General features: G+C 35.5%; 1 protein-coding gene across 1 annotated transcript in view; it reads left to right on the top strand.

Annotated features, from left to right (window-relative positions):
- The window catches only part of ALB1 (ALBINA 1), a 157,648-nt gene extending 133,355 nt beyond the window's left edge, over positions 1-24,293 (top strand). The window contains exons 11-15 of the mRNA XM_089809317.1: positions 1,289-1,396; positions 21,031-21,165; positions 21,313-21,474; positions 23,807-23,927; positions 24,063-24,293. Of these exons, the coding sequence (XP_089665443.1) occupies positions 1,289-1,396; positions 21,031-21,165; positions 21,313-21,474; positions 23,807-23,927; positions 24,063-24,148 (612 nt within the window). The 3' untranslated portion in view covers positions 24,149-24,293. The remainder of the gene's footprint in view (positions 1-1,288; positions 1,397-21,030; positions 21,166-21,312; positions 21,475-23,806; positions 23,928-24,062) is intronic.
- Positions 24,294-25,138: the final 845 nt, after the last annotated feature.

Below are 25,138 nucleotides of genomic sequence, written 5' to 3'. Positions count from 1 at the left end.
CATTCAAACCCTAAGTAGGGTTTTCCCTGTTATTTCATTGAATAACTCTATTAAAAAGTCACCCTCTTCATAAAATTCGATCCATGGGGGAAGATACTACATTATTATAATGTTGGCCCCTTTTTATGTGGAGATGCCTAGGTAAGGGGTCCACAACTTATTATAAATTTTCTATTTTAAAGTAATTATAATATTAATTTATTTAATTCCTTAACTTATAAATATTAAACATTTCCTTGTTAATCCATAAAATGTAAATTTGGGCCCAAAATTGAATGTTGTCTCATATAACATGATCTCTCTTGATAACTGAACCTCTGCAGGCTAATTGACAGTTCCTCCTAGAAAATAGGAACTCACCCTAATAAGTAGAAACCATACCTAAGATACCAAAAACTGCTCAAGTGGTCCCTAAACTGCCTTACGGTCCCTTATAAGGTCATCCAGTCACATGCCAGTTCTCTCTAAAATGTAGGATACCTCCCTAAAATATAGGAATTGGCTTCAGAAGGACAAATGGCTTACAAAGCCCTTGCAAGGCTCTACAGCCCACAAAATGACTTCTCTAACCATGTTGTTGACCTACGGGAACTCAAGTGATAGGCCAACCCTATGCTAATTTGTTGTTGCCTAGAAAGAGAACATTACAGTAATGGGTCCTGTTGTAGTATACATTAAATATATTGCCGAAAGGATTAGGTGTAAATCAGAATCTTAATCACTATCGATTGTTAGTAACCTATGAAAGTAGAACTAGTCTTCTGGATGTAGTTAAAAATTTCCACCGAGTTTTGTAACACATTGTGATTATGAATTAGCATTTTGGGCATTGTTATTGTTTTAATATGCAAGATACATCTTTTAGATTAATAAATGAAAGAACTATAGGCTTCAACTATTGTTTGTTAGAATCCTGTGCATATTAGCAGGTTGCCAAGGGTGATGTATATTGGAGTAATGTCAACTTCGTGGCCTGTGTACAACATATATCAAGTCCCTTACCACATTGAAAATAATGTAACAAGTGATTGGATGAGCACCTTTGATGTGAAATTACATATTATCAGTTTTGCATTGGTTCTCAAGTATGTTAAACATTTATTTATAAAGCAATAAATGACAGAAAACACTTATAATTCCAGTATGACCGTATCAATACGATTGTCTTTTAAGTTATTTAATGAAGTCAAATTTGAACAGAATCTTAATGTACACTTTTTTGGTATGTCCACTTTTTGTGGCATTTAAAATACATCTTTCTTGATGGAAGTCTTTGGATGATTGGCAGGTAATATTTGTTGTTGATGCCAGTGGAAGTATGGCATTGAATCGCATGCAGAATGCAAAAGGTGCTGCCTTGCAACTTCTGGCTGAGAGCTACACAAGCAGAGATCAGGTATTTTTTTATTTCTTTCAATCATCTATATAAGGGATTTCATCAAGTGTATCAACATAGTTGGAAACTCATAGTGTAATTCCCTGCCAGGGAGCCCGAGGGGACAACACAACATACAAGGAAAAGAGCAGATAATTTTTTTTTCTTTGAAACTAAAAGTGCAACAAACAGTACAATAGTATTTCATTTGATATGACTCATTAATGATGCATTTCATTAGATGGAAACATGAATATAGAACATTAATCAGGTAACCAAGTTCTCTAAGGTTCCTCGACATAGCTACCAGCAACACATAACGAACAATATTTATACACTAAGATCTCCACTAAACTATGATCATTAATAGACTATGCACACATTCATTTTAATAGTGCAACTAGAGAACAAACGTTCATATGAACAAATCAAGTTATACATCATAAACCACTTAAATATATCCCAAGTAATCATAGATACATGTTTACATAAACCATTACAAGTAATCACTGATCCACAATGAAATGCATTTTCTGTTTGTCTCTTCAAGAAGGTTAAAATACAACATCAGTATATTAATATACTGATATAGTCATGATACATCCACATGAAGTTGCATAGTAAGATACAACAAATCATAGAAGTTGTCTGACCACATGAATAATGACGACAAAGAAGAAGATGCAAGTCCATCCCAGCTCTGAATCACACTCAGGGAAAGTACTCGATAGACAAGATTTTCCACCCAACTATGTGGAACCCTTAGGCCCATTCCCCCAAGCTAGGAGATAACACACGGCCCACACCATGCAAACAATCACAAGCAAGGCATCATGAAAGAAACATCCAATCCAAGGAGTAATATAGGAGTCCACAACGGGATACAAAAAGATAACAAAAGATAATCATAAAAGAACATCCTATACCAGAGGCAAATCTAAAACAAACACGAGGGAATCCTAGGATACAAACAAAAGACTGTCATCGCATGGTTCCATGCTAGTGCCACCCCATAGTCTCTTTGGACCTAGTGCCTAGTTGGACACAATGTGGAAATGAGCACCTCACTAAACCAAGGTGTCGTACTACCAAATCAATGCCCCACGGATGATTAGGCCTTCTCAACCCATCCTCATAAAAAAGAGTGCATACAAACTCTAGGCATGAGCGAGGCAATTATCTTTTAATTAATGTGAATTCCCAACCAAGTTAATTTTTTTAAATTACCACTTGATTAAAAAACTCCACAACGGGTCCCTAGACTAACCACTTTGGGCCCCAACCCCCATTGCGAACCACACTATGCTGCTAACAAGACCCTCTTATACTCCAAACTAAAATCAAAAGAATCAAAATCAAATGGAGCCACATAAAATCCTCATAATAATAGAAGTTGACAAGACGAAGTTTGGAGCATAGACTCAAAATCACAATAGGATCCACAATGCCAATATAACAAAAAAGACATCCAAATCATATAAACATCATAATGAGGATCACATAGGAACTCTTTAGGTTCCAAAGCATATCCATAATTATGAATACAACATAGTAAAAGAGAAAGTCCTCTTTTTGATCCGTACCAACAAATTGGGTACAATAAATCTTCTTGATCCATCAAATGCATAATCTGGCTCAAGAATACTAGTAAACCGTAATATAATAAATACATGACCATCAAATAAAATAGAAGATTAAGAGAACCCCATTCGTAAACAAGTCAACATTAAACTGATTCCAATAATATGATGCTAAGAAACTTAACTAGGACTTTAGTGCGACCTAAATTACACTAATAGGCCCAAACTGTAAAAATATACAAGAAAACTTTATAAACCAATGACCTGAACAACATTAAATTCTATGTTATCGAATTCTTCCTAGTAATCCCAAAGTCCTAAAGTTCTTGCAAAAGTTTGGTCCTTTCATATTCATACAAAAGTTTGTCGTAGATCTTCAAAGTTGGCCCAAATTTTGTCAAGACAAACCCAATGCAAATTTTGCCCTTTATATTGCAAATTTACAAAATCTCTGGCAAGACCCAGGCCAAATTCTGCCAAAAAATAGAGTTTTTTGACTATTTAAAGTTTTGTTTTGGTCTATTTTAGTCAATCCAACACTCCAACCCTAAAGTAGAGAGCTAAAAAGGCCAAAAAGTTATTTTCCATTTGAACTAAAACACTAATAAATATGGTACATTTTGCTATTTTGCTTTACTATTAGCATACTAGTGTATGAACTTGTTTGTTGTTTCATGTATATACATATACATATACTATAGATATACATATCATACATACTATTAAACATATATTTTTGTACAAATGAACCCATGACGAATTTGAGCCCACCCCTCCAAAACTTGAATGAATTTTGAATCCAAATCTCGAACCTAAAGTGAACCAACAACTTAAGTTAAATTGAATAATCATTGTGATATGAATATCAGGATTTAACTGTGATTTTGAGTCAAACTCGATGACTCATGTTTCATGAGTAGTGATTCAACATGAATCCATCTCTCATGAGAATAAATGGAACACTTAGCACTCATTGGATCTAGGTGATGCTCACAGGGGTGAAGCACCGAGACTTCCCGGGAGGTCACCCATCCCAGTACTACTCCAGCCTGAGCGCGCTTAACTACAGAGTTTCCTCCATAGTTAAACCCAAAGCTTGCAACCCCATTTGCAAAACCTTCACCAAGTGTTGTGCCTTATGAACCATTCATTAGAAAGCCCCTTAAGCTCATCAAGTGTTGTGCCTTATGAACACTTGGTGAAGGTTTTGCAAATGGGGTTGCAAGCTTTGGGTTTAACTATGGAGGAAACTCTGTAGTTAAGCGCGCTCAGGCTGGAGTAGTACTGGGATGGGTGACCTCTCGGGAAGTCCCGGTGCTTCACCCCTGTGAGCATCACCTAGATCCAATGAGTGCTAAGTGTTCCATTTATTCTCATGAGAGATGGATTCATGTTGAATCACTACTCATGAAACATGGGTCATCGAGTTTGACTCAAAATCACACAGTTAAATCCTGATATTCATATCACAATTTGACTAGCTGTGGAAATTATCTCCTGCGTATCAATTGAATAATCATATCAAACCCCAAGCCTCTAGTATTTCTACGGATTATGAATCACCCAGACATGAGGGAAAAGAATCTCCCCAAACCAATAATAACATAGCTAGGCGTTACAAGCACCAAATAATCTAATGTCCCCATTTTTGCTAGCAACAGAGTTTGAGGTATTATCCTATTATTGAGACCCTTGTAGGCTAATTCTTGTGGATAGAGGGTCTTTTGAGGCAAAGCCTTAGTTATGGGAGGGTCTTGTCTTGTTCACAATTCAGTATGTTCTAGTTTGGTCTTCGTTTGGGCTTTAGTTTCATGCACCTACTGTTTATGGCAAATTTGGTGATGGTTGAGAGGGACCCTTTCTAGTTTAGGAAAGTGCATTTAGCCACATGGGGAAATAATAGGTGTGACTTGTTTCAAACGACATATTTAAAGGATAAGTATTTTGGAAGTTATTATTATTTTAGTGGCCAAATTATTATTAAATCATTAAATGGCTTATTATAAAATTATAATCTTGTTCATGCACAGGGGGTGTTCATGTGGGAGGCTAATGTTGGTGGTGCATGCAGATGCAAGCCCCCTTTACCCCCCTACCCCCCCCCCCCCCCCCGACCCCAATCCTCCCAATCAATAAGCCTATAAAAATAATGGGTTTAAAAGGGCAAAATAATGGGGGGGAGGGGGTGGCGCCATGGCGAATAGTTTTAACTTTATAACTCCACTCAAGATGAGGGTTGAGTCATCTTTGGAAGGGGCCATTTATTTAATTAATCCATGGAAGCCTATGCCAAGGAATTAATTGGAGTTTTGAAGTAAATGATTATTATTTTACATTATTACTAGATTGCATGCCAATTGTTTGTAAAAATCTCTATTGGCTGTAGATGCATATTTAACATGTAAAAATTCATATTTATGCACTCAACCGGTTCAAAAGGATTATATTTGTGTTCCAATTCTTTGCCTGGATTTCCTAGTAATCATCTGCAAGCATTTAAATCTCATTTTAAATGATTTCAAGCAAGCAAATACAATCTGGAAATAAAAGAGAGCAAGACAAAGGTTTCATGCAAAGTGTTTGACAAAATGTCAAACATCTAAAAATGTAAATCAGTTTAGTGTTTCTCAAGTTAGAACCAGCGGGGGTTCTTACAAATAGTCATAAAGCAATGAAATTAGACAAAATGCCATTAGAAGATAAGATAAATTTATTAATGTCCAACAAGAGACCAACGAGGGTCTAAAGGATTGGAAACAGTACAAAGGGCAAACACTAGCAGAGGGAGCACCAAACGGTCTCCATTGAAAGAACCTGAAAGCAAAACAAACAAAAGAGCCAAGAAAAAGGAATAACAACAGTTAAGAACTCCTCACAGGCGGGAAGTAGTCCAGAATGGAAAGATGGACATTAGGGCAATCAAATACTCTGGAAGGTTGCCTCTGAGGTCTACTAGAGGGGCATTACCGACTGTAATCTCTGAGGGGTCTCATAGATCTGGTGTGAACCGAGATAGTGCAGAGAGGCCGCTTCAATTCTCGGGTAGGAATTGTAGGACTGAAGAAAGAGGTGATGAGCTATGTAGGGGTCGATGTCGAGCAAGGCTGGAGCTCTATAGTGTGCTTGCAAAGCTACATGGTCTCCTGAAGATAGAGTGCAAGATAGTACTGGTCAATATATCTGAAGAATGAGGGAAGAGACCAACACTCTGTGAACAAACAATAGAATCTCCCTCAAATCTCATAGTAAATGGGACAACGAAAAATAAAGTGAGACTCGGTCTCGACCTCCCTGAGGTGACAAAGCCGATAGATCCTATCCTCCCTACCAATTTGGTGATCAGTCTGAATACGTAGTCGGTGAGAACCCACCCTAAAAGATCCCAAGGAGATGCGAAGAGCGTGAGTCCAACGACGAGTGAGGTACCAGGGACGTAAAATGATCCCGTCCTGGATATCAAGAAAGTACTCAGCATAGAAGGCCATGTGTGAATGGAGCCCACCTGTGGGATTCCTCCAAGTAGTGATAACATATTGTCTGTAGATGTCAATTCTAACATGCTCATTCAACTTCCGTTGAGGTGGAAGAAGATGGGTTGGAGCATCCAGAGAAAATTGGAAGGGGGGAAGACGATCTAAACTAATAACAATTGAGCCCAAGAAAGAAGAGACCTGGGTGTACCAACAACGAGACCTGTGACCAGAGTTTGAACTTGCAACCTCCATAGAGGAACAATAAGCCAAGTAGGAATATGTATAACTATCGTCGGAGGAATCAGCAAAGCTCTGGAGCTGGTGAAGGAGCCAAACTAAATCAAAGATGGTCCCTAATCTGAAAGGGTGAGCACCAAACTGAGCTAGAACGACGCTATGTAGTGTGAACCAGTGGCATCTGACAACGCATCGAAGGAAAAGAGTTTGGACACTCTCAATAGAGGCCTAGTCAGACTCCAAGAGGGAGGGGCCCCAAACAGTAGAGCCATAGAGGATAGTTGGCTTGACCAGGGAGTCAAGAAGAGACATCTTAGTCATGGTATCCTGGAAGTGGTGTTGAAAGCACTGTCGCTCAAGAATAGCAAGGGATTCGAGCCCCTTGTTGACTCTGGGTTGCATGGCTGGTCTCAGGCTGAATCGAGGTCCAGAAAACTTAACCCCCAAGTAAGTATATGAAGATGCAATCTCAATCTTGGTACCCTAGAAGTAAAAATGGAGATGGGATGTCCTCAAACAATTGAAGACCATAACCCCAGTCTTTCCCAGATTTACAACTAGCTCACATGAGTCGTAGAAAGAGGCCAAGCCATTAAGGAGTCGTTGAAGACCATCGGGAGAAGATGCTAGGAGAATCACATCATCAACAAACAAGAGAATAGAGATCAATACCTAATGTAAATAACAACCTTCACCAAGGAGTGAACAATCACGAAGAAAAGCCTCAAGCTCGTTGATTTAGATGCTGAAGAGAGTGGGGGAGAGAGGACAACCCTCTTTCACCCCGATAGTGCTCTGGATAGGATTAGAGAATCCCTGTGGAGTCCTGAATCTTCCCTCAACACGCTCGTATAACCTCATAATAGTTATAATAAGAATCTTTGAGATCCCAATGTCCCTAAGACGTTGAAAGAGAGCTGCCCGAGGAATAGAGTCGAAAGCTTTGCGGAAGTCAACAAAACAACAATAAAATTTTGCCGAGCGGTGGCTAGCTTCCTCAATAATGGCTCGTAAAGTCGAAATGTGATCAATGATCTGAAAATCTGAACAAAACCTAGCCTGACCTCTAGCTCGACAATGTCGCTGATCGAGCTCACTGGACATGATACTATTCAACACAGTTGCATAGAGCTCGCTGAAGTTATGTCCAACCATGATGGTCCTGTAGTTTTCGAGGTCAGAGACTGGCCCAGATGTATGGATCAGATAGATAATATGTCGTGACTAAGAGTCGGGGAAGCCGACATAAACCATTCGATTAAAGAGCGCCGTAAGAAAGGGACCCAAAACAGAGATACCCAACTTGAAGAATTCAGTTTGAAATCCTTCCTCATCTGGGGTTCTGCTACTGTTCATAACTCTAACTACCTCACTAATGTGGGAGAAGGAGAAAAGGTGACAACGGGTGGGTTGGAGGATGAGATGGAGAAGGGGTTGGCCAAGAATATCATAGAGTGTGGAGGTGTGGGAGGCAAGGGAGTGAAGGTCTATAGTAGAGTGGGGGGGGGGGGGGGTGAGGAAACATGGTACGCCAATAGAGCTTTGGGGACTAGAAGAACATGGCACAAAGAGACTTACACTACAGTAAAGTGAACTTCCAGGTAGTCGAGCCTCAATTGAGAAGAAGAGGAGGAAGAAGTAGTGGATGGAGCAGAGCGAAGCATGCAATGAAAGGATTTGCAATTCTCATCAAACCACTAGATCATGGGGCAAGACCTGCGAGTGGGGCGAGGAGAGAGCGAGGAGGTGCAGTGGGGAATGGAGAGAAGGGTGGACTCCCACAAGGTGGACGCAAGTGAGTGGAACATGGAGGTGACATCCCCAAAGTCGAGGAAGGGGTCCTCTAGGAGAAGTCGTCTGAGGTAATGGATAAAGAGCTTTGTGTCACCATTCGAGAAGCGAAAAGAAGTACGAGCATCAGGGGAGGGAAGAGGGGGGCAAGAAGAAGCGGATAAGCAAGGAGAAGGTGTGAGGGGTCCCCAAAGAGTGATGCTAAGGAGGGCATGATCAGTCAGAGGAAGGTGAGAGATGGTAAAGCGGAAAATGAGAGGGATGAAGGAGGCAGTAGAGAGAACATAGTCAACAACGCTAGCACCACCACCATGTGGCCAACAAGTGAAGAGTTCGGATCCAGGAAAGCAAGAGAGTCCATTCAAGATCACTAAATTAGAAGAATCACAAAGCTGTAACAAATTACAACCATACATGGTGAAGGGCCCTTGACAATCCTCGGAGAGCCAAAGCAGACCCACAGAACTAGGATCAAAATCAATCGTACACATGGGATCAGACTTGCGATCATGGAGAGGAGGCTGTGGGTCTTTGGTCTATGTGTTAAAGTCTCCCAAAATAATGATGTCCCCCACGGCAAAGAATCGGATAATGTGCTCAAGAAGGTCCTCATAGGGGTCCCCACCCTTAGTATTGTGAACTGCATAGAACGAAGATGTTGGCAAAAAGTAACAGACAACGATATAAGTATCTTTATAGAGCAAGGTTCCTCGATCGAAACCACATGAATCTGGCATACTTGTCGGAGTAAACCAATAAAATTTTACTGAAAAGGTGGTCCTGAATAAGACAGGCCACCCCACCAAAGCACCTAACTTCGTCTCTAAAAGGGGAGAGCCACTGATAGCCAGAAATACCGAGAAGAGGACGCATGGGGCTCTCATGTGCCTTTGTAATAAAAAGCTCGGCAGAACCAATAGCATCATTAAGTAAGCCAGGCATAGATCAGAGGATACCATTACCGTTCGAGCAGTTGAGACACAAAGAGCCTGTGCTCAACTGTCGTTGGGCCAGTCATTTGGCCTTAGAGGCCGCCCTTGGGACCCAGCCTATAGGAAAGGTTTCGCGGGTTACTACTTTAAGATTTCTAATGACCACATATTTACCCTCTTGTCTTGTTGCCACACCGAGGGCACGAGCTAGCTTGAGTTCTGCCACCTGTGATCAGGTGAGATCCTAATCTAGATAGATCTTAGGGGAAAGAGAGAATAGCTTTTTCTTTTCCCTAAGAGCTCGCAACCTGTCAAAGAGGGAGAGGAATTGGATGAAGAGAGTTACCATTAGCACCTAACCAACACCTGTCAAGAGTGATGTCTGAAATGTCCAGCTGGTCCTTGAGAAAAGAGTATCCAGCAGTCGAGGGATCATCAATGGAGAGACCACGGACTCGTAAGTTTAGTTCACAGGTCTGCCTAACTCGCTCATCATCCATCTTCCCTTGAACAAACTTCTCAACGTCTGAAAGGGGAGCCTCAGCCACAGAATTGCACAAAGAAGCCCAAGACTTCACCTTTAATTCAGTCTCTGTTAACAGTGAAGAATGCCTATCTACAATCTCCGATTGTTTCTCCTTGATAGTGTCAAACTCCCTAAGTTGCATGGTAGCAGATTCCAGATTAGCCTTGAGGTCTGTATTTTTAGCAACTAGAGATTGCATAGTATCTCGTAGTGTGGTTCTTGGATTCCAACAAAGCCAATTGTTCTGTGATTTTAACATAGAGTGAAGTTGACTGAGTAACAACATTTTGTAGGACAATATTAGCAGACTCACCTGTAGCCAAATGATCAGCGAGCTGCTGGAGTGTAATTGGATCAGAAAAGTGTGCCATAGCATATAAAAGGTGTTCCTAGAAGCACACAGCCTTAACACAGACCAGACACTTTGTCAAATAGTTTATGGACAGCTATGAAATTTTCTATAGATATCCCTACAAACAATCCCCACGGCAAACACAAAGGCGAAACAATCCCGACAATATCCCTGCAATATCCCCCAAGGTGGTTGGGTGATAGTTGATAAATAGCAGCGGGCTGTGATAGGCAAAAGCTTATCACCACGTCAAAAGCATTCTGTCAAGCACCTTGAGCACTTGGTCTCTGGTTCCCCGTTTGGCATCTTTATAACCCCAAACATCTATTTAAAATCCACTATGGCACGAGCTTTAAGGATGGTGCAAAGCCTGTGGCACTTGCGATATCCAATCACATAAGTATACCAAGTCAACGATAAATCAACATGTCAAACACTGACCATAAAACGTCAAACATTTATGAGATGTCATTCAAAATCAAATATTTCTAACCCGAATAACAAAACACGAAAACAAGCACATCTATAATAGGACAAATAATCACATCACATTACTCACATTTGTATACACATATAACGACCATCAACATGAAATCTAAGTTACATATGTAACATCTTATACTTGATGAATAGATACTTAATGATTCCAAAATCTAAAAGAGCTACATGACTCAACTACTACATCATGGTACTCAAATATATCAATAGACATTACATGTAAACTAGATATATCAAGTCAAATTAAGGATGATAAGAAGATAGTTCAAGTGTGAAAAGAAAATTTGTGATAAGATAGGCAAAGAAAATATTAACTTTAATACATTCTAGAAATATGAAGAGAGAACTCCACCCAAATATAACCTTAGTTTCTAAGAGAGCATTAATATCCAATATAAGAAGTATGCACAACAACTAAGTAAATACCTAAATACCACTCATATTAATAATCCTTAATAATCTAAATTCAAATAAAACTTATCTATGAGTTCTCTAACTTTTATCTTATCAAATATGATTTCCTAACGAACATTGAGATATAATTTCCTAAAAAGTCAAATTTCTAACTATAATTATTAACTAATATTGAAACACAAGTCCTAATCGAATAGATTAAATACATTATATCATTACCATTTGGTGAATAATGTAATAACATATTTTATTCAACTTAATTAAACTTTTCACTGGATTAATCAATTATTCTACTTAATGCAATTGTAATATGTCATGTATTTACTAATCTAACAATGCTAAAATTATATTTAATTAATTATAAAAAACAAAAAAGAACCAATCATTAGTAATTGTCAAAACGATAAAATAAAGAGCTACATTCTAATTTGACATAAAGCATTATATTAATATACATGTACTTTATCCACACTCTAACTTATTTAATAAATTTCTTAATCTTACAAAACCTCATTTTACTTTGCATCTATAATACATAATACATATCTAAACACTAGTAACTAAGGAGAAACCCCAACTTAACTTAGTTTTTAACTAACTAATCCTTGACTAGTTTTAAATTCTAGAGAATCAATGAATTTATATTCTCAAAAGACTAAACTAAAATTGAAAGCTCTCCTTTGGGTCTAAATACCAAAATGCAACTTTGCATGAATTCCTACATACAAACAATTGTAATACAATGAATAGAACCTTATAAATAATGGATTATATTCATAAGGGAAAAATACTAAGGAAACATGAAATTAACTTGGCTCAATATCTAAATCCTATGTGACATTATAGTTGTACATTTAAAGAAAAGAGTGGTATGGGTTGGGAAAAGATGCCCAGAAGAACAAACATTAAGTCAGCTTTAGTGCAAAAAACATGGTGTGTGATGTTTTTGTCAAAATATGAATTATATTATGGATAATTAATAAACAAGAATAATATAGTTACAATATAAATAATGATACAATTATAATATACTATTTATTACGACAAATAAAAATAATGACATATTTTATAAATATTATATAATAATATATATACTACAATGTTACAGTGATTCAATATAATTATAAATAATGATATTAAGACAATTAGAATATACTTAAAATGTAGAAAAGTTATATTAATCACATGTTTAATGTTTTAATATAACTAATATTCATATATCAAAATATATATTAATTGGTTATTTAATACCATATACATCATTAAAGACAAACAATATTTTTTATAATATATTATTAATATAATATATTAAAAATTCAAAATGATAGATTAAGATATAAGAGAACTAATTATAAATAAATAAATCTATTATTAATATTAAAGAAAAACCAAAAATATATATATAATAAATAAATCAAAAGCCACAACCCTTGCCTCTAATGACATACTAGTTTTGAAATAATGGTATAAAAAGGACCCTCTTCAGATTAAAAAGATAGACCGAAAATATATGAAATAAGTCTACAAGAATCTAATAGTGAAATATTTAACTAAGTCCTAGCAGGGAACATTACAAATGGTATCTGAGTTGGTTCTCCTACTAGCTTGTGAGGCTTTTATGAATGAGAGAGTGGTCTAGCTTGGTTACATGGTTGAATATTAAGATGCTTGCTTCCATCTCTATTGAGAAATAAATATTACTTTATTCCAAGTATTTTGTGTCGGTGAAATGTGTATTTGGTAACGAGGCCCAAGGGCATGAGCGTATTTAGATATATATTTTGGCTACTACTGCTGATAAAAAGGGGAGTTTTTTTGTTTTTAAAAAACAAAAGACATAAGTCTATATCTCTTAATAATAAGTATAATTTTTTTACAATATCGAAGATGGTGGGGCACCAAAATGAGATAGAGAGCATAGACCATTAGCAGAATGGAAAAACACCACGTTTATAGTGGAAGTAGACCAGGAGACAGGATGAACAATTGGAAGAGAGCCCAAGATGCAAAAAGGAAGAACTAGGAAAAGAGGACTATCAAAAGAATAGGACTAGAAACATAGAAACTAGTTCACTATAACTATCCAGAAAATTATAGTGTAGATGGTTGAGATTAACAAAAACTCAAAAAGACACCAACTGGGCTATCAGAACAATAGCTTCATCTAGTATTAACATGTTGAGCCAAAGGAGAAACCAAAAACGCCAACCCTAGGAAGAGCATCATACCCAAAGGGACATCAGTCATGCATGTCATCGCTATGAGCGTCCACCAGAGCATGAGCCAGCGATCTCATTGATGGAGTAGGAGCAGGATGGCAAAGATGGCAAGCATAGTGAACAGGAGGAGGAAACTTGTCATAATGGGAGTGATCCACAAGAGAAAATAGTGCATTCACCTTGGACTTACTAAGCAAGACCATTGACTTACCCAACTGATCACTGTACTTACAGAGGGTCCAATTGACAAAATTGAAGTCCCACACCTCCAATATGGAACGAATGGCATCAAAAAGAGGATCATACGGTGGGCCCTTTCCAAGTTCTTCCAATGGGATAACTCCACCAACTGATGCCAAGAAAGACCACAACTAGTAATCCTCCATAGTAGCCGAGAAAGGGCCAGGCTTAAGGAGCTTATCTGCTAAGCCGAACAGATTAGACTCTGATTGAAGAAGATCTATAGCATTAGAGAGGAATACAAAGATCAGGTTGTGTAGATACAACAAGCATCGAGCACTAGGGGACAAGATCTCATCCCCAAGGAAGACTCGCAGGTTTGAAACACGTTGGTTACACTCCATACCGAAAAAAGCACTGAGGGCATCTTCCGAGATATTTCCCGGAGAAAGAGTGACATGGAATTTGTAGGCGAATGGCAATACGGTGGTTATACTTAACATTCTCCATCTTACCGATGCACCGTGAACATAGAGGAAGCTCTTTCTCCATGAACACCGATGCATCCGAGCTCATTGTTATATAGCAATGACAACACACGCTTGCAGAGAAAATCACCCGTGGGCATAATCATAAAAAAAAATGGTGAGGGAAGAGGAGAATAAAAAGCATGTGAGAGAGGAGTGGTGACTAAGAAATGAATGCCTGAGTTAATGGCGTGTCAGGATATTAAAATTGCTCCGCGTACGAGCAAGGGAACGTGGCCATGTGATGGGTGATAGAGAGAGAAACGCTGACGAAAAATATTTCAAATGGGAATTTCAAGATCTTTGGTGGGATATGGTGGGATTTGGTTTGTGCAAGTTAACTTGTCATATGACATCACCAATCCCCAAGGAGAATGACAATTGCACCATTATTACTAGGAATGAGTATTAGATATTGGGGCGGCGAGCATGAGAGGTGTCAAATTGTTAATAAACCCAAGGAGTACCCACGCACTTAGAAATGAAAGACAAGCCAAATGATAATATGGGATACAAATTACACCATCTCCTTTGTTAGGATATGAACAAGTTGTGGGAAATCATGGAGATTATTGGATGTTCCTTCCAAGCTGATTTAAATATTATTTGATGCCATAATATCAAATGCATCAGCTAAATTGTTCCCCTCATGGAGTGTCTGACCAATAATCACATTCTAAAAGTGTAGGTGAGAGTCCCATACCTGCTGCATAATGTATCTGATTTCCAATTAGAAGCCGACTTAGACTTGACGGAATGTATGATTAGAGCAGAATCTCCTTCAATATTAAGGTCTCTAATGCCCCGTGATGCAACCTTTCTCAAGGCAAAAAGGAGCACATAAAAAAAAGGGGAGTTTACATTTATGTTTTCCATAATATTTTTTGAACATAGTTTAACTTTTTAATTGGTCCTTAGAAGTTGAAATTTTAAAATATAATATCGGACTCTCAATTGGCATATTACCCACTTCATGTTGGTTTGGTGGAGATTCATATTGGGCAAATCAAGGTAAAAAGTATGGAGCCTTCGCTATCGGTGAGAGAAACATTATAAAATATTTGTGTGGGCTCGACTTATAATGTGATTTTCTTAAGATTAATTTTATTCTGGTCAGAATTATTTATTGCTGGACTCAATGAAGGGTAGCTTGAAATATTGATATCACCGCATAACTTTGGCTATTGCAGTCTAACCATAATAGCGGGCTAGTAATATTATTTTATTGCAAATTTTTAAGCCCTGTAGAAGTCTGTCAACATATTTGTCACAAGAAATACTTGCTTGGAGGTTTATCAAAGAGTGGAGCGACATTTCATATTCCAACATCAAGGAATACCGACTCAGTTTTGGAACAAAATGTGGAAGACATGTATGGAGATCTTATGAGATTAGCATTCTCTAGATTTTGAGTGATAAGAGCTCAAGGGAAGAAGTCTATTTAGAGGGATTTCTGAATCTTATCATTACTATCCTAACAAGCAGAAGTAACAATTTTGGAGAATATTATTGATCTTTCCCTGTGTTCTTTCTACCTTGGTTTATTTGGTGTCTTATCAATCAAGAGAGAGAAATTTGCATTGTAGTTCAAAGACTCCTGTCATGGCTCAAAGCATAGTATTGTGTAAGGGTTATACTAAATTACATTGAGCACCATCAAGAGGTAACCCGACAACATACTACCCACAATACCCTTAAAAAGTGTAAATAAATAAATCCACTAATTTGGGTCTAATACAATCAGATATAATATACAAACATTACCACCAACTCAGAAGGAAGAATATTCTATTAATAGAACAAGACTTCATTTATCTTCGAGGTAAGTATATTATCTATTGTAATAAGTAGAATCAATACCACCCATGCTCAGATAAGTTATAATTCTAAGCTAGAAGAAATGAGTAGGGATACAATATGGGAAAGACCTGTATAAATCCAGCTAGCAGGTTATCTCAATATAGGTAAGGATCAACATCCCCAAGCCCTTGAGGACATGTCCAAGAAAAGCTTAAGGCTTTGGATCCACAAAACCTTGAGGGAGACCATTAAGTTTGGTGTCAAAGTGACCTATTGTATCTCATCATTCCTTCTAGGCTAGAGTTATAACCAAGATAGCATGACCTTTTCAATTCACATATAGTTTATTACTAACTTACCTATAAGGTTAACCTTGGGAGAGAGAACATTGGTGTATTCAAAGAGAGGCTAGTGTAAATCAAGCCAATCGATGATTCCAATAATGGGGTAAAAGCACAAACCTGTGTCACCCTTTGTGATATCTAGAGGCGTTACGGTTGAAACGCTTACGACCGTATGAGTTATGGCCGAATATTTCCGACCGTACATATGTGGCAGGTTTCCCTGTTGACGTGGCTTGTACCATTACAGTCGAAACCCTTTCGGCTGGAAGGGTTTTGGCCATAACCCTGACGCTTTATATAAATGCAAAAATCACTTTTCGGCTATTTTCGGCCATCATTTTCACTGCTAGGTGTTTGATTGGCTGATGAGGTTATGACCGAAACAGTTTCGGCTGGAACCGTTTCAGTCGTAAGTGTTTCGGCCGTAACTGTCTATGTAGCATCCTAAGTAGCAGCCACACAAGCAAAAATAAGAACTTCTGTAAACATCTCACTTTGAAGGCCAATTTGACCTACTAAAATGAAGTTTTTAAAAAAATTAAAAATATACTTCTGTAGGTCTCGGAGTCAAGATTATGATCATATAATTTTTTTATTATTTTGGTTATGGATAATATGTTATAACTTGAAAAATATTAGCCGAATTTCAAATTATTTTTTTGGTGCACTAGGTATACATGTCAACTCTTAACATATTTCATAATTAGACCAAAATATGATCATTTGCATATATTTGTTTGATGGGAAAAAAAACTCTATATTTTCAGCATTTAAGAAAAAAAAAAAATAGACTTAAAAAATTCAAAAATAAATAAAATTTTCACCCAAATTTTTAAAAAAAAATTACAGACATAAACTTCATCCAATTTTACACATTTCATTAGTTTACATCATCTTCAAATTCTTAACAAAAATGCCACTTTTATGTCGTTAAAGTTGAAGAGTTTAAATTCTGATATCACTTTCCTTTATAAAAGGTGACATAGGTTTGTGCTTTTACTCAAAGGATAGGATCAACATCCCCAAGTGCCTTGCAGACACGTCCAAGAAAGACTTAAGGGCTTGGCCCTATAAAGCCTTGAGGGAAGCCCTTGAGTTGGTGCCTAAGCAATTTGTTTACATCCTAAGTGCTCTTCTTGACTATGAACAATAATAAGAGCAAAACAAAACAAGCATCCCGCTAAGTAGGCCATCCCGTATGGATGAGTAAACACGTCCACCGAGGTCAAAGGGGCCAAAGTTCGGCTCTTGGATTTAGTATGGGATTGGATTGGAATAAATTATCTTGACTCACATTTTCTTGAAACTTATACATACATGTATGTACTAATGATAAGTTGTGCTTGTAGGGTTCTATTGAAGAAGTAAATTGTGTAAATCTTTTTCTTGACCCTATTTCATTACCAATTAAAAGGCAGTAATCAAGAATGCATGCATTATATGTCTACATCGTGTCTGCTTTGTGCCTTTATGCATTGGTGTGTCTACTTCGTGTTTTCATGCACTTACGTGTTCACTTCATGTATGATTCGTGTTTTCTTGCACACTCCATTAATCCATTATGCTTCCTTGCATTCAATTATATGCTCTACATGAAAATTTATGATTTTGTTTGAGGACAAGCAAAAATTAAGAGGGGAGGACTGGGATATTCCTATCAAAATATGAATTATTTTATGGATAAATAATAAACAAGAATAATATAATAATAATATAAATAATGATACAATTATAAGATAATATTTTATTATGACAAATAAATATATTGATATATTTTATAAATATTATATGTAGATACAGATATATCCACGATTCAATATAATTATAAATAATGATATTATGACATAAAATTAGCTTAAAATATAGAAAAGTTATATTAATTAAATATTATAATATAACTAATAATCATATATCAGAAGTTATATATTAATTGGTTCTTTAATACAATATACATCATTAAAGACAAACAATAGTTTTTATAATATATTAAAATAATAATATATTATAAATTAAATATGATACATCAAGACTAATTATAAATAAATAAAATCAAGAATATATATAATTAATAAATCCAAAGCCTCAACCCTTGCCTCTAATGAGGCACCAGTTTGAAATAATGTTATAAAAGTATTCTGTTTAGATTAAAAAGATATATGGAGAGTATACGAAATAACTTTGCAAGTATCCTGTTTAGATTAAAAAGATATATGGAGACTAGTATATGAAATAATTTTGCAAGAAGCTTAATAGAGAAATATTTAACCAAGTCCCAGCAGGGGACATTACATGGTGTAACATTCAAGGCAGTAAAATGCAATCAACAATAAAAAGAAATTCATTTTGCCCAAAACTATTGCATAGGAATGAAGAGCCCAAACCATAAATCTTAGCCAACAAAATAGTGTGCAAACTAGAACCCACAACAACCACTATAGATTGGCTTTCAAGGAATGAAGGACAGAATAAGATGCCAAAATCATTAAATATGGTGCAGAAAACAGGACAACATAAAAGAGAGATTTAACACCAGATTTAAAGAAAAATTAAGTATAATGCCAATCATGAAGGAGGTTTATGCAGACCTATAGTTTTTCAAAAGGAAAAAAATGTTAGTGTTACACCAAACACATGCAGAAGTGATTTTATTGACAACTGCTCAGAAAGCAAGAAACGTTTTCATGTAACTAAATTGTGAAGGTATTAATCAGTTATGCAAGGGTCACCAAAAGAAAATCTTGCAATCATTACCGAAAATAGTAATCCACGCTTGCCCCAGATTGAGAACATATAATACAAAAGTCGATTTACAAAGAAAATTGTGAAGAAAAATTCATTCGATTCAGATCTAGTCTGTCAGATTGAGCAAGTTTCACAGGAAAACTTCATATTGCAAAACCCAAAAAGTGATGCTAGAAAAACACAAAGAAGAAAATCCTTCCCAAATAGAAAAGCTCAAAAACCCTTTTAACCACCCAAAAAATAAAATCCCTTGATAGAAAACTTATGCAAATAATCATAAGGTACCAAAATCATTTTAGAAACTTCCCATGGTGTGATCATATAGCTTTTCCATAAACAAGGAAATGTATTTAATAACTATTTATTACATAATTGTTAGTCAATTTTGTTCAAATTTAAATTAAGAAACTTCTAATAATGTTAAAATATAAGTATCTCCTTAATTGTATCGGTGATAATTAGTTATTGTATGTAAGTCAATTTACATAAATATTTTATTATTATTTTCTTGCCATTGCATATAAATACATAAATTAAAACATAATAATTAATTTTTTTTGATTTTATCCTTAATGGTTTTACCAATATTCAATATAGACAAGCTTATTAAAATTCTTACTAATAGATTTAATTTGATTCTACAATCATAATTACTTAATTCACCTTGTAATATGGACATAAAAGTATATATTTATGTGTTTTGATAAAAATGACATCAATAGATAACAATAGTGTCAAAAGTATGCATATATGTACATGTCAATTTTTTATTTAAATATTTGTTTATTTTCATTTACATATCATGTACCTTGATGAATCTTATTTAAACATTACTTATATTTTCTTCTAATATGTTAATCCAATTGACTTAACATAATTTCACTATACAATACTAAATGTACACTTTTATATTAGGCAAATAGTCACTTGTATTAATTTTCACATGCCACAAAATTACATACCATTAATACCACTTCGAAAATGTTATTTAATACTAATATTTATAACATTTTTATTTTACTCTATTGTATAAAAGACCAATAATCAGTTCGAATACTAACCTTAATTATTAAATCAATGTTTTAAATGTTGGGAGGGCCTATGTCTCCTCAAAGTCAAGGTACCATTCAACATAGACTGATGAATTTGTGACATGTGCTTAACCACTTCTCATGGATCCTTGTCTCTGGTTGTTGTGATGTTCATTGATAGCTCAAGCTTTCAGTTTAATGACAGCAATGATTCCAACAATTGGTATTGGAGCACTGGGTTACGGGCCCTTGGGTGATGTTGGGGGATGGGGGGGGAGGGAGGAGGCAGGTGATTGTTGGGAGGTTGGTGCCTCCATCCCCTCTAAGTGAAGGTACCGTTCAGCATAGACCAATGGATTCGTGACGTGCTTAACCACCTCTTGTAGATCCTTGTCTCGGGCTGATGTGATGTTCATAAATAGCACGAGCTTTTGGTATAATGACAGCGGTGATTCCAATACTTAATATATCTATATTTAAATTTTTACTATGTATATTTAATGTTTTTTTATATTAAGAAATGTATTGTAACCCTTTGCTAAAGAAAATAACATGACCCAATAAATCTATACATATATGGTTCAAGCACAATTATACTCCTACCATCATGCCTATGATTTATAGTATTTGCCTATTCATACTAATGACAGAAGTGGTTCTCAATATAAAATATGTATTTCAATCAAAAACATATTAAAACAGACTAAATATTAATTAAATCTACAAAGACGACCATCAAACTAAAACTAGATGACAATATGAACAGAAAACCGACCTGCCAACAGGAGGGGTGTTACAGATAGGCATTCCTTTTCTTTCTTTTATGATGCTGAAAGAAAAACATTATAGAATATTGTCTTGCACTAAAATCTTGTTTTGTTGAACTAATAAAATCATCGACATAATATGAATAATATTTGAGTTCCATTATCTTGCACAATGTTCTATGAAAGGAAAAGACAAACATCAATTTTGCATTCTAGAATTATAAGAGGAGATACATGGGCAGGTTTCAATAATACCATTTCGTGGAGACATGGCAGAAGTCCTCCTACCTCCATCTCGATCAATAGCAATGGCAAGAAAACGGCTAGAGCGGCTACCTTGTGGTGGTGGCTCTCCTTTGGCACATGGCCTCAGCATGGTAAATTTGATTTTTTTTGGAAATGATGTTGTAATTGATCATGTTCTTTAATTAGATGTACATAATTTGTATATTTCTTTTTTGAAGTATCAACGATCTTTCTAAAATTGAATTACATACTAAGATCAGGAAAATGTGATTTTACAGGCAGTTCGAGTTGGCCTAAATGCTGAAAAGAGTGGAGATGTTGGACGTGTGATGATAGTTGCTGTCACAGATGGAAGAGCCAACATTTCATTGAAAAGGTCTACTGATCCAGATTCTGCTGCTGCTACAGATGGACCAAAGCCTTCATCAAAAGAGCTGAAGGTAATGCACTCAAGACAGTTTAATTGGCAATACAAGAAAACTATATTAATTCCCAGTGTTTGATCAATGCACATTCAATATCCAAACAACTAAATATGGTTTCTATAGTGACATATTAGAGATTAGTTTATTTGATATTTGATTTTAAAATAAATTTATTTCACTAATAAAAGAATGCTGTTTACAACACTGATGTACTTGGGAGAAAAATGGGAAAGCTATTCAAGTAACTGTGTTCCAGATTGACTTATCGGACAGTACATGAAATAGGATCTATTCAAAAAATAATTCTAGAAATGTTGAGCTCTGCTGATTGAAGAACAAAAAGATCATTTCTATTCATTGTTATGATCTGTTACTCAGCATCTTGTATGAGATAAGTTGTACGAAGATTTAAAGGTTTGATTGACTTCCATTTTAAAAAGTCTGATGTGATGAATGCTGAACTTTGGGGATGAAACCAAAATAATAGCATGTTGTCCCAAGCTTTCTCAACTCTAAAAACGTGTTAAATTTGTGTGTAAAGTGTATACTTTAGAGGAATGAATTTAAGCTGTGGAAAACTGCTTGGTTGTATGAAAAACAGGTTTCATACTTGAGAAGATGGAAATTTCTTCATCACTGCGGGTAGAAGTGTTAACCTCTCAACAATATCCTTCCTATCCATACAAACTGTTGTTTTGGCTGTGTTCCACCTGATGCTCCAAAATTCTATATGTTCTATTCTGTCTAGTTCCCTGTAGTCTTTTTCCCTTATTTCACTTTTGTTTTCTTGTGTTCTCCAAAACTAGCAACGTCGTGTTTTTTGAGCTCTGTGTATTCATTATTAATTGTTTGCATTATATAGTTATTAAAATGCCACCTTGCGACTTTAATCTCTTGGATGTTAATTCATGCGTTCTTGCATTTTTTTCAATCTTCTAAACATTTAGTTCTTGCATTTTACTTAGTTTGTGTGTGTTTTCTTTCTATAATTCATCATGCTTCATTTTTTGTGGCTGTTATTTTTATATGTTACTTTTACCATATGATTTCCTGTCATTCACATTTGGTTCATACACATGGGGGTTTGGGTTATTTGTTGTTATTTAACAGTTAAATAACTTTATAAATTAAAAATTGGACCCTTCTTCAAGAAAGACCCGGGATATATATTTATATTTATAGATTTACCTCTATTAATGTTTGTTTAACCATCTCTGATTACATACATTCCTTGTAGTCAATTGAGATTAATGGAATTTAAAGGCTACATGTTGAACTCAACAATCAATATGTGTCTTAGGGCTAATTCTCCAGAAAAAGGAGAGTCGGCCTATTAGTATTGATGATGAAGAACTGTCTATCCCAATGGTGATCAGAGAGATGCAGAATCTTCATAGAAGCAAGGACTTCATCAGGTTAGGATCATGGCTCAATAAACTTCTGATGAAAATCATTGTATTTACCAGAGCATTTTTGACCTTGAAAAGTGATCTAGGAATGTTACAAAAGTCATTTTCTGCTATCTCTTCCCAGTGCAATATTTCTTGCACAACAATATTACCATGCCTTTCCTAGGGTCCATGAAGATTTATTAGAGAGCTTTAGGGGTTAACTGTATAAGCTTTTTTGTGGCCTGGCTAATTTTGACATACCTTCACATTAGGTCAAATAAGCTTGCATAGTTAATTCCAAAAATCTTCTAAGAAGTAAAAGTATTTTTCTCACATATGATTTCTGTAAACACCAATGCTGGGTGTTTTGTAAAAAGTCTCTCCTTTTGATTAATGCAATTTGACCTTTTTATTGGAAAAAAGAGTGATAAAACGACGTAGTGTTTCTAGCACCTCAAAGAGCTTTATTCATTTCCTTTCTGTTTTATCCGCTGATATCCTTAGATGTCCAGGATAACCCTGGTGACATCAGCAGCTGCGTTCTCACCACCATAACCCTCAGTAAATTGAATTGCATATTTTCATGTCATGCATCCTCAGGAATACATTACCAATAACTAAGTTGTAATATATCATATTCATCACCGGCAATAGTACATTGATATGTTAGGTGGCATGATGTTCCTTTATGGCTGTAGATTGTTTCAACTTTCAACATTCCTAGATCAGTGCAAAGTTGAACTAGCTTTAGTCCAAACTTTTTTAAATGACTTAAAATTGAATGGTAAAGATTGTCTAAATACAGCTATAATCTTGTTTGATATCTTGTGTTTAGGTCACAGTATGAAGTTGTTTTGGTTTTTGTTTCTGATTTTTTCCCTTTTCCTAAATTCTAAATTTCGATATCCGTTTTTTTTAACCTTTGAAAATTTTCAATGGTTCATTGCTGTAATTAGGAGGAGATATTGGAGATTGCGGGAAAGATTTACAAGGCAGGAATGTCCCTTCTTGTTATAGACACGGAGAATAAATTTATATCCACGGGCTTTGCAAAGGAAATTGCTAGAGTTGCTCAGGGTAATGCCCTTCTATGGATCTTACTCCTCTGGTTAGGATAGCTAAATGTCTAGATCTAGTAATCTGCTTGTCACAAGTATCCACTGTTAAAAACTAGACCCGTTGTTAACTTATTTAATGTGCTTGAAATGGCAGGGAAATATTACTATTTGCCTAATGCCTCAGATGCGGTGATATCTGCTGCAACAAAAGAGGCATTAACAGCCTTCAAGAATAGTTGACGACAAATTCTCAGGCATCCAACATTTTTGGCCCATACGTCTTCAATCAAATTTTCTGTGCATTTTGAAGAAACAGGAACGCTTCTTTGTCATGTTGTAATCTCTCTTGAAATGTAATATAAGTATTTTAACGTTGTAAAACAAACGAATTCCCGTGCCAATGTCCTGGAATGTTCAATGCTTGTTTTCATTTATGGTCTTTTTAGAAGCTAGAACTGCTGAAGTCACATTTCATTATTTTTTGCTAATTGTTGGGCATCAATATTCAATAAAATAACGACCGGATAGGATTGTTTTCACTGTGAAGATTAAGATTTTACCAAAACAGAATGTCTAACTCACAAACTAAGTGCCTTTGACACCCTACTCAACATTACCAACCGCCAAAACTATGAGCAAAGATAATGTTTTTTTTCTCAAAATGACTTGATTAATTTATCAAATAAATATATTATAAATAAAACTTTATAGCAATAGAAATTATTATTTTTAAATGAAAGAATTAATAATGTTATCAACTAATATATTTTTAAAATAATTTTAACTTATGATAACTATTGTTTTTTATTGATGAAAAATTAAATATCCTTCTTTGAATTTATTTGATAATAAAACTTTTGAAACATTTTATTAATATTATTTACATTCTATAAATAGAACTAAGCAACAATCATTTTTACTTTTTATTATATTATTGATAATTTTTTTTTGAAATTAAAGAAATCAATTACCAATTTCTAATCAATCTATTATTTTAACTAAATTTATACCAATAAATACATGATAGATTAGAGAGAAAATTGTATAATAATATTTTTAGTATTTTTACTAATGATTTTTTTTAAACACATTATTAATATTATTTACATTTTACATTTTATAACTTGGCAAACCAATATATCTCTAAAAGCTAATATATTTTTCTTATCTTATATTGTACACTAGTATTTTTCTTATATGTATTTGCATAGTAATCCATAAAATTCTTAT

Source organism: Cupressus sempervirens, chromosome 11 (assembly GCF_028749045.1).
Source record: "Cupressus sempervirens isolate cs-2001-9-10 chromosome 11, ASM2874904v1, whole genome shotgun sequence".
Taxonomy (NCBI): domain Eukaryota; kingdom Viridiplantae; phylum Streptophyta; class Pinopsida; order Cupressales; family Cupressaceae; genus Cupressus; species Cupressus sempervirens.
Note: the sequence above shows the minus strand (reverse complement) of the source record. Positions and strands in the feature narration are given on the sequence as shown.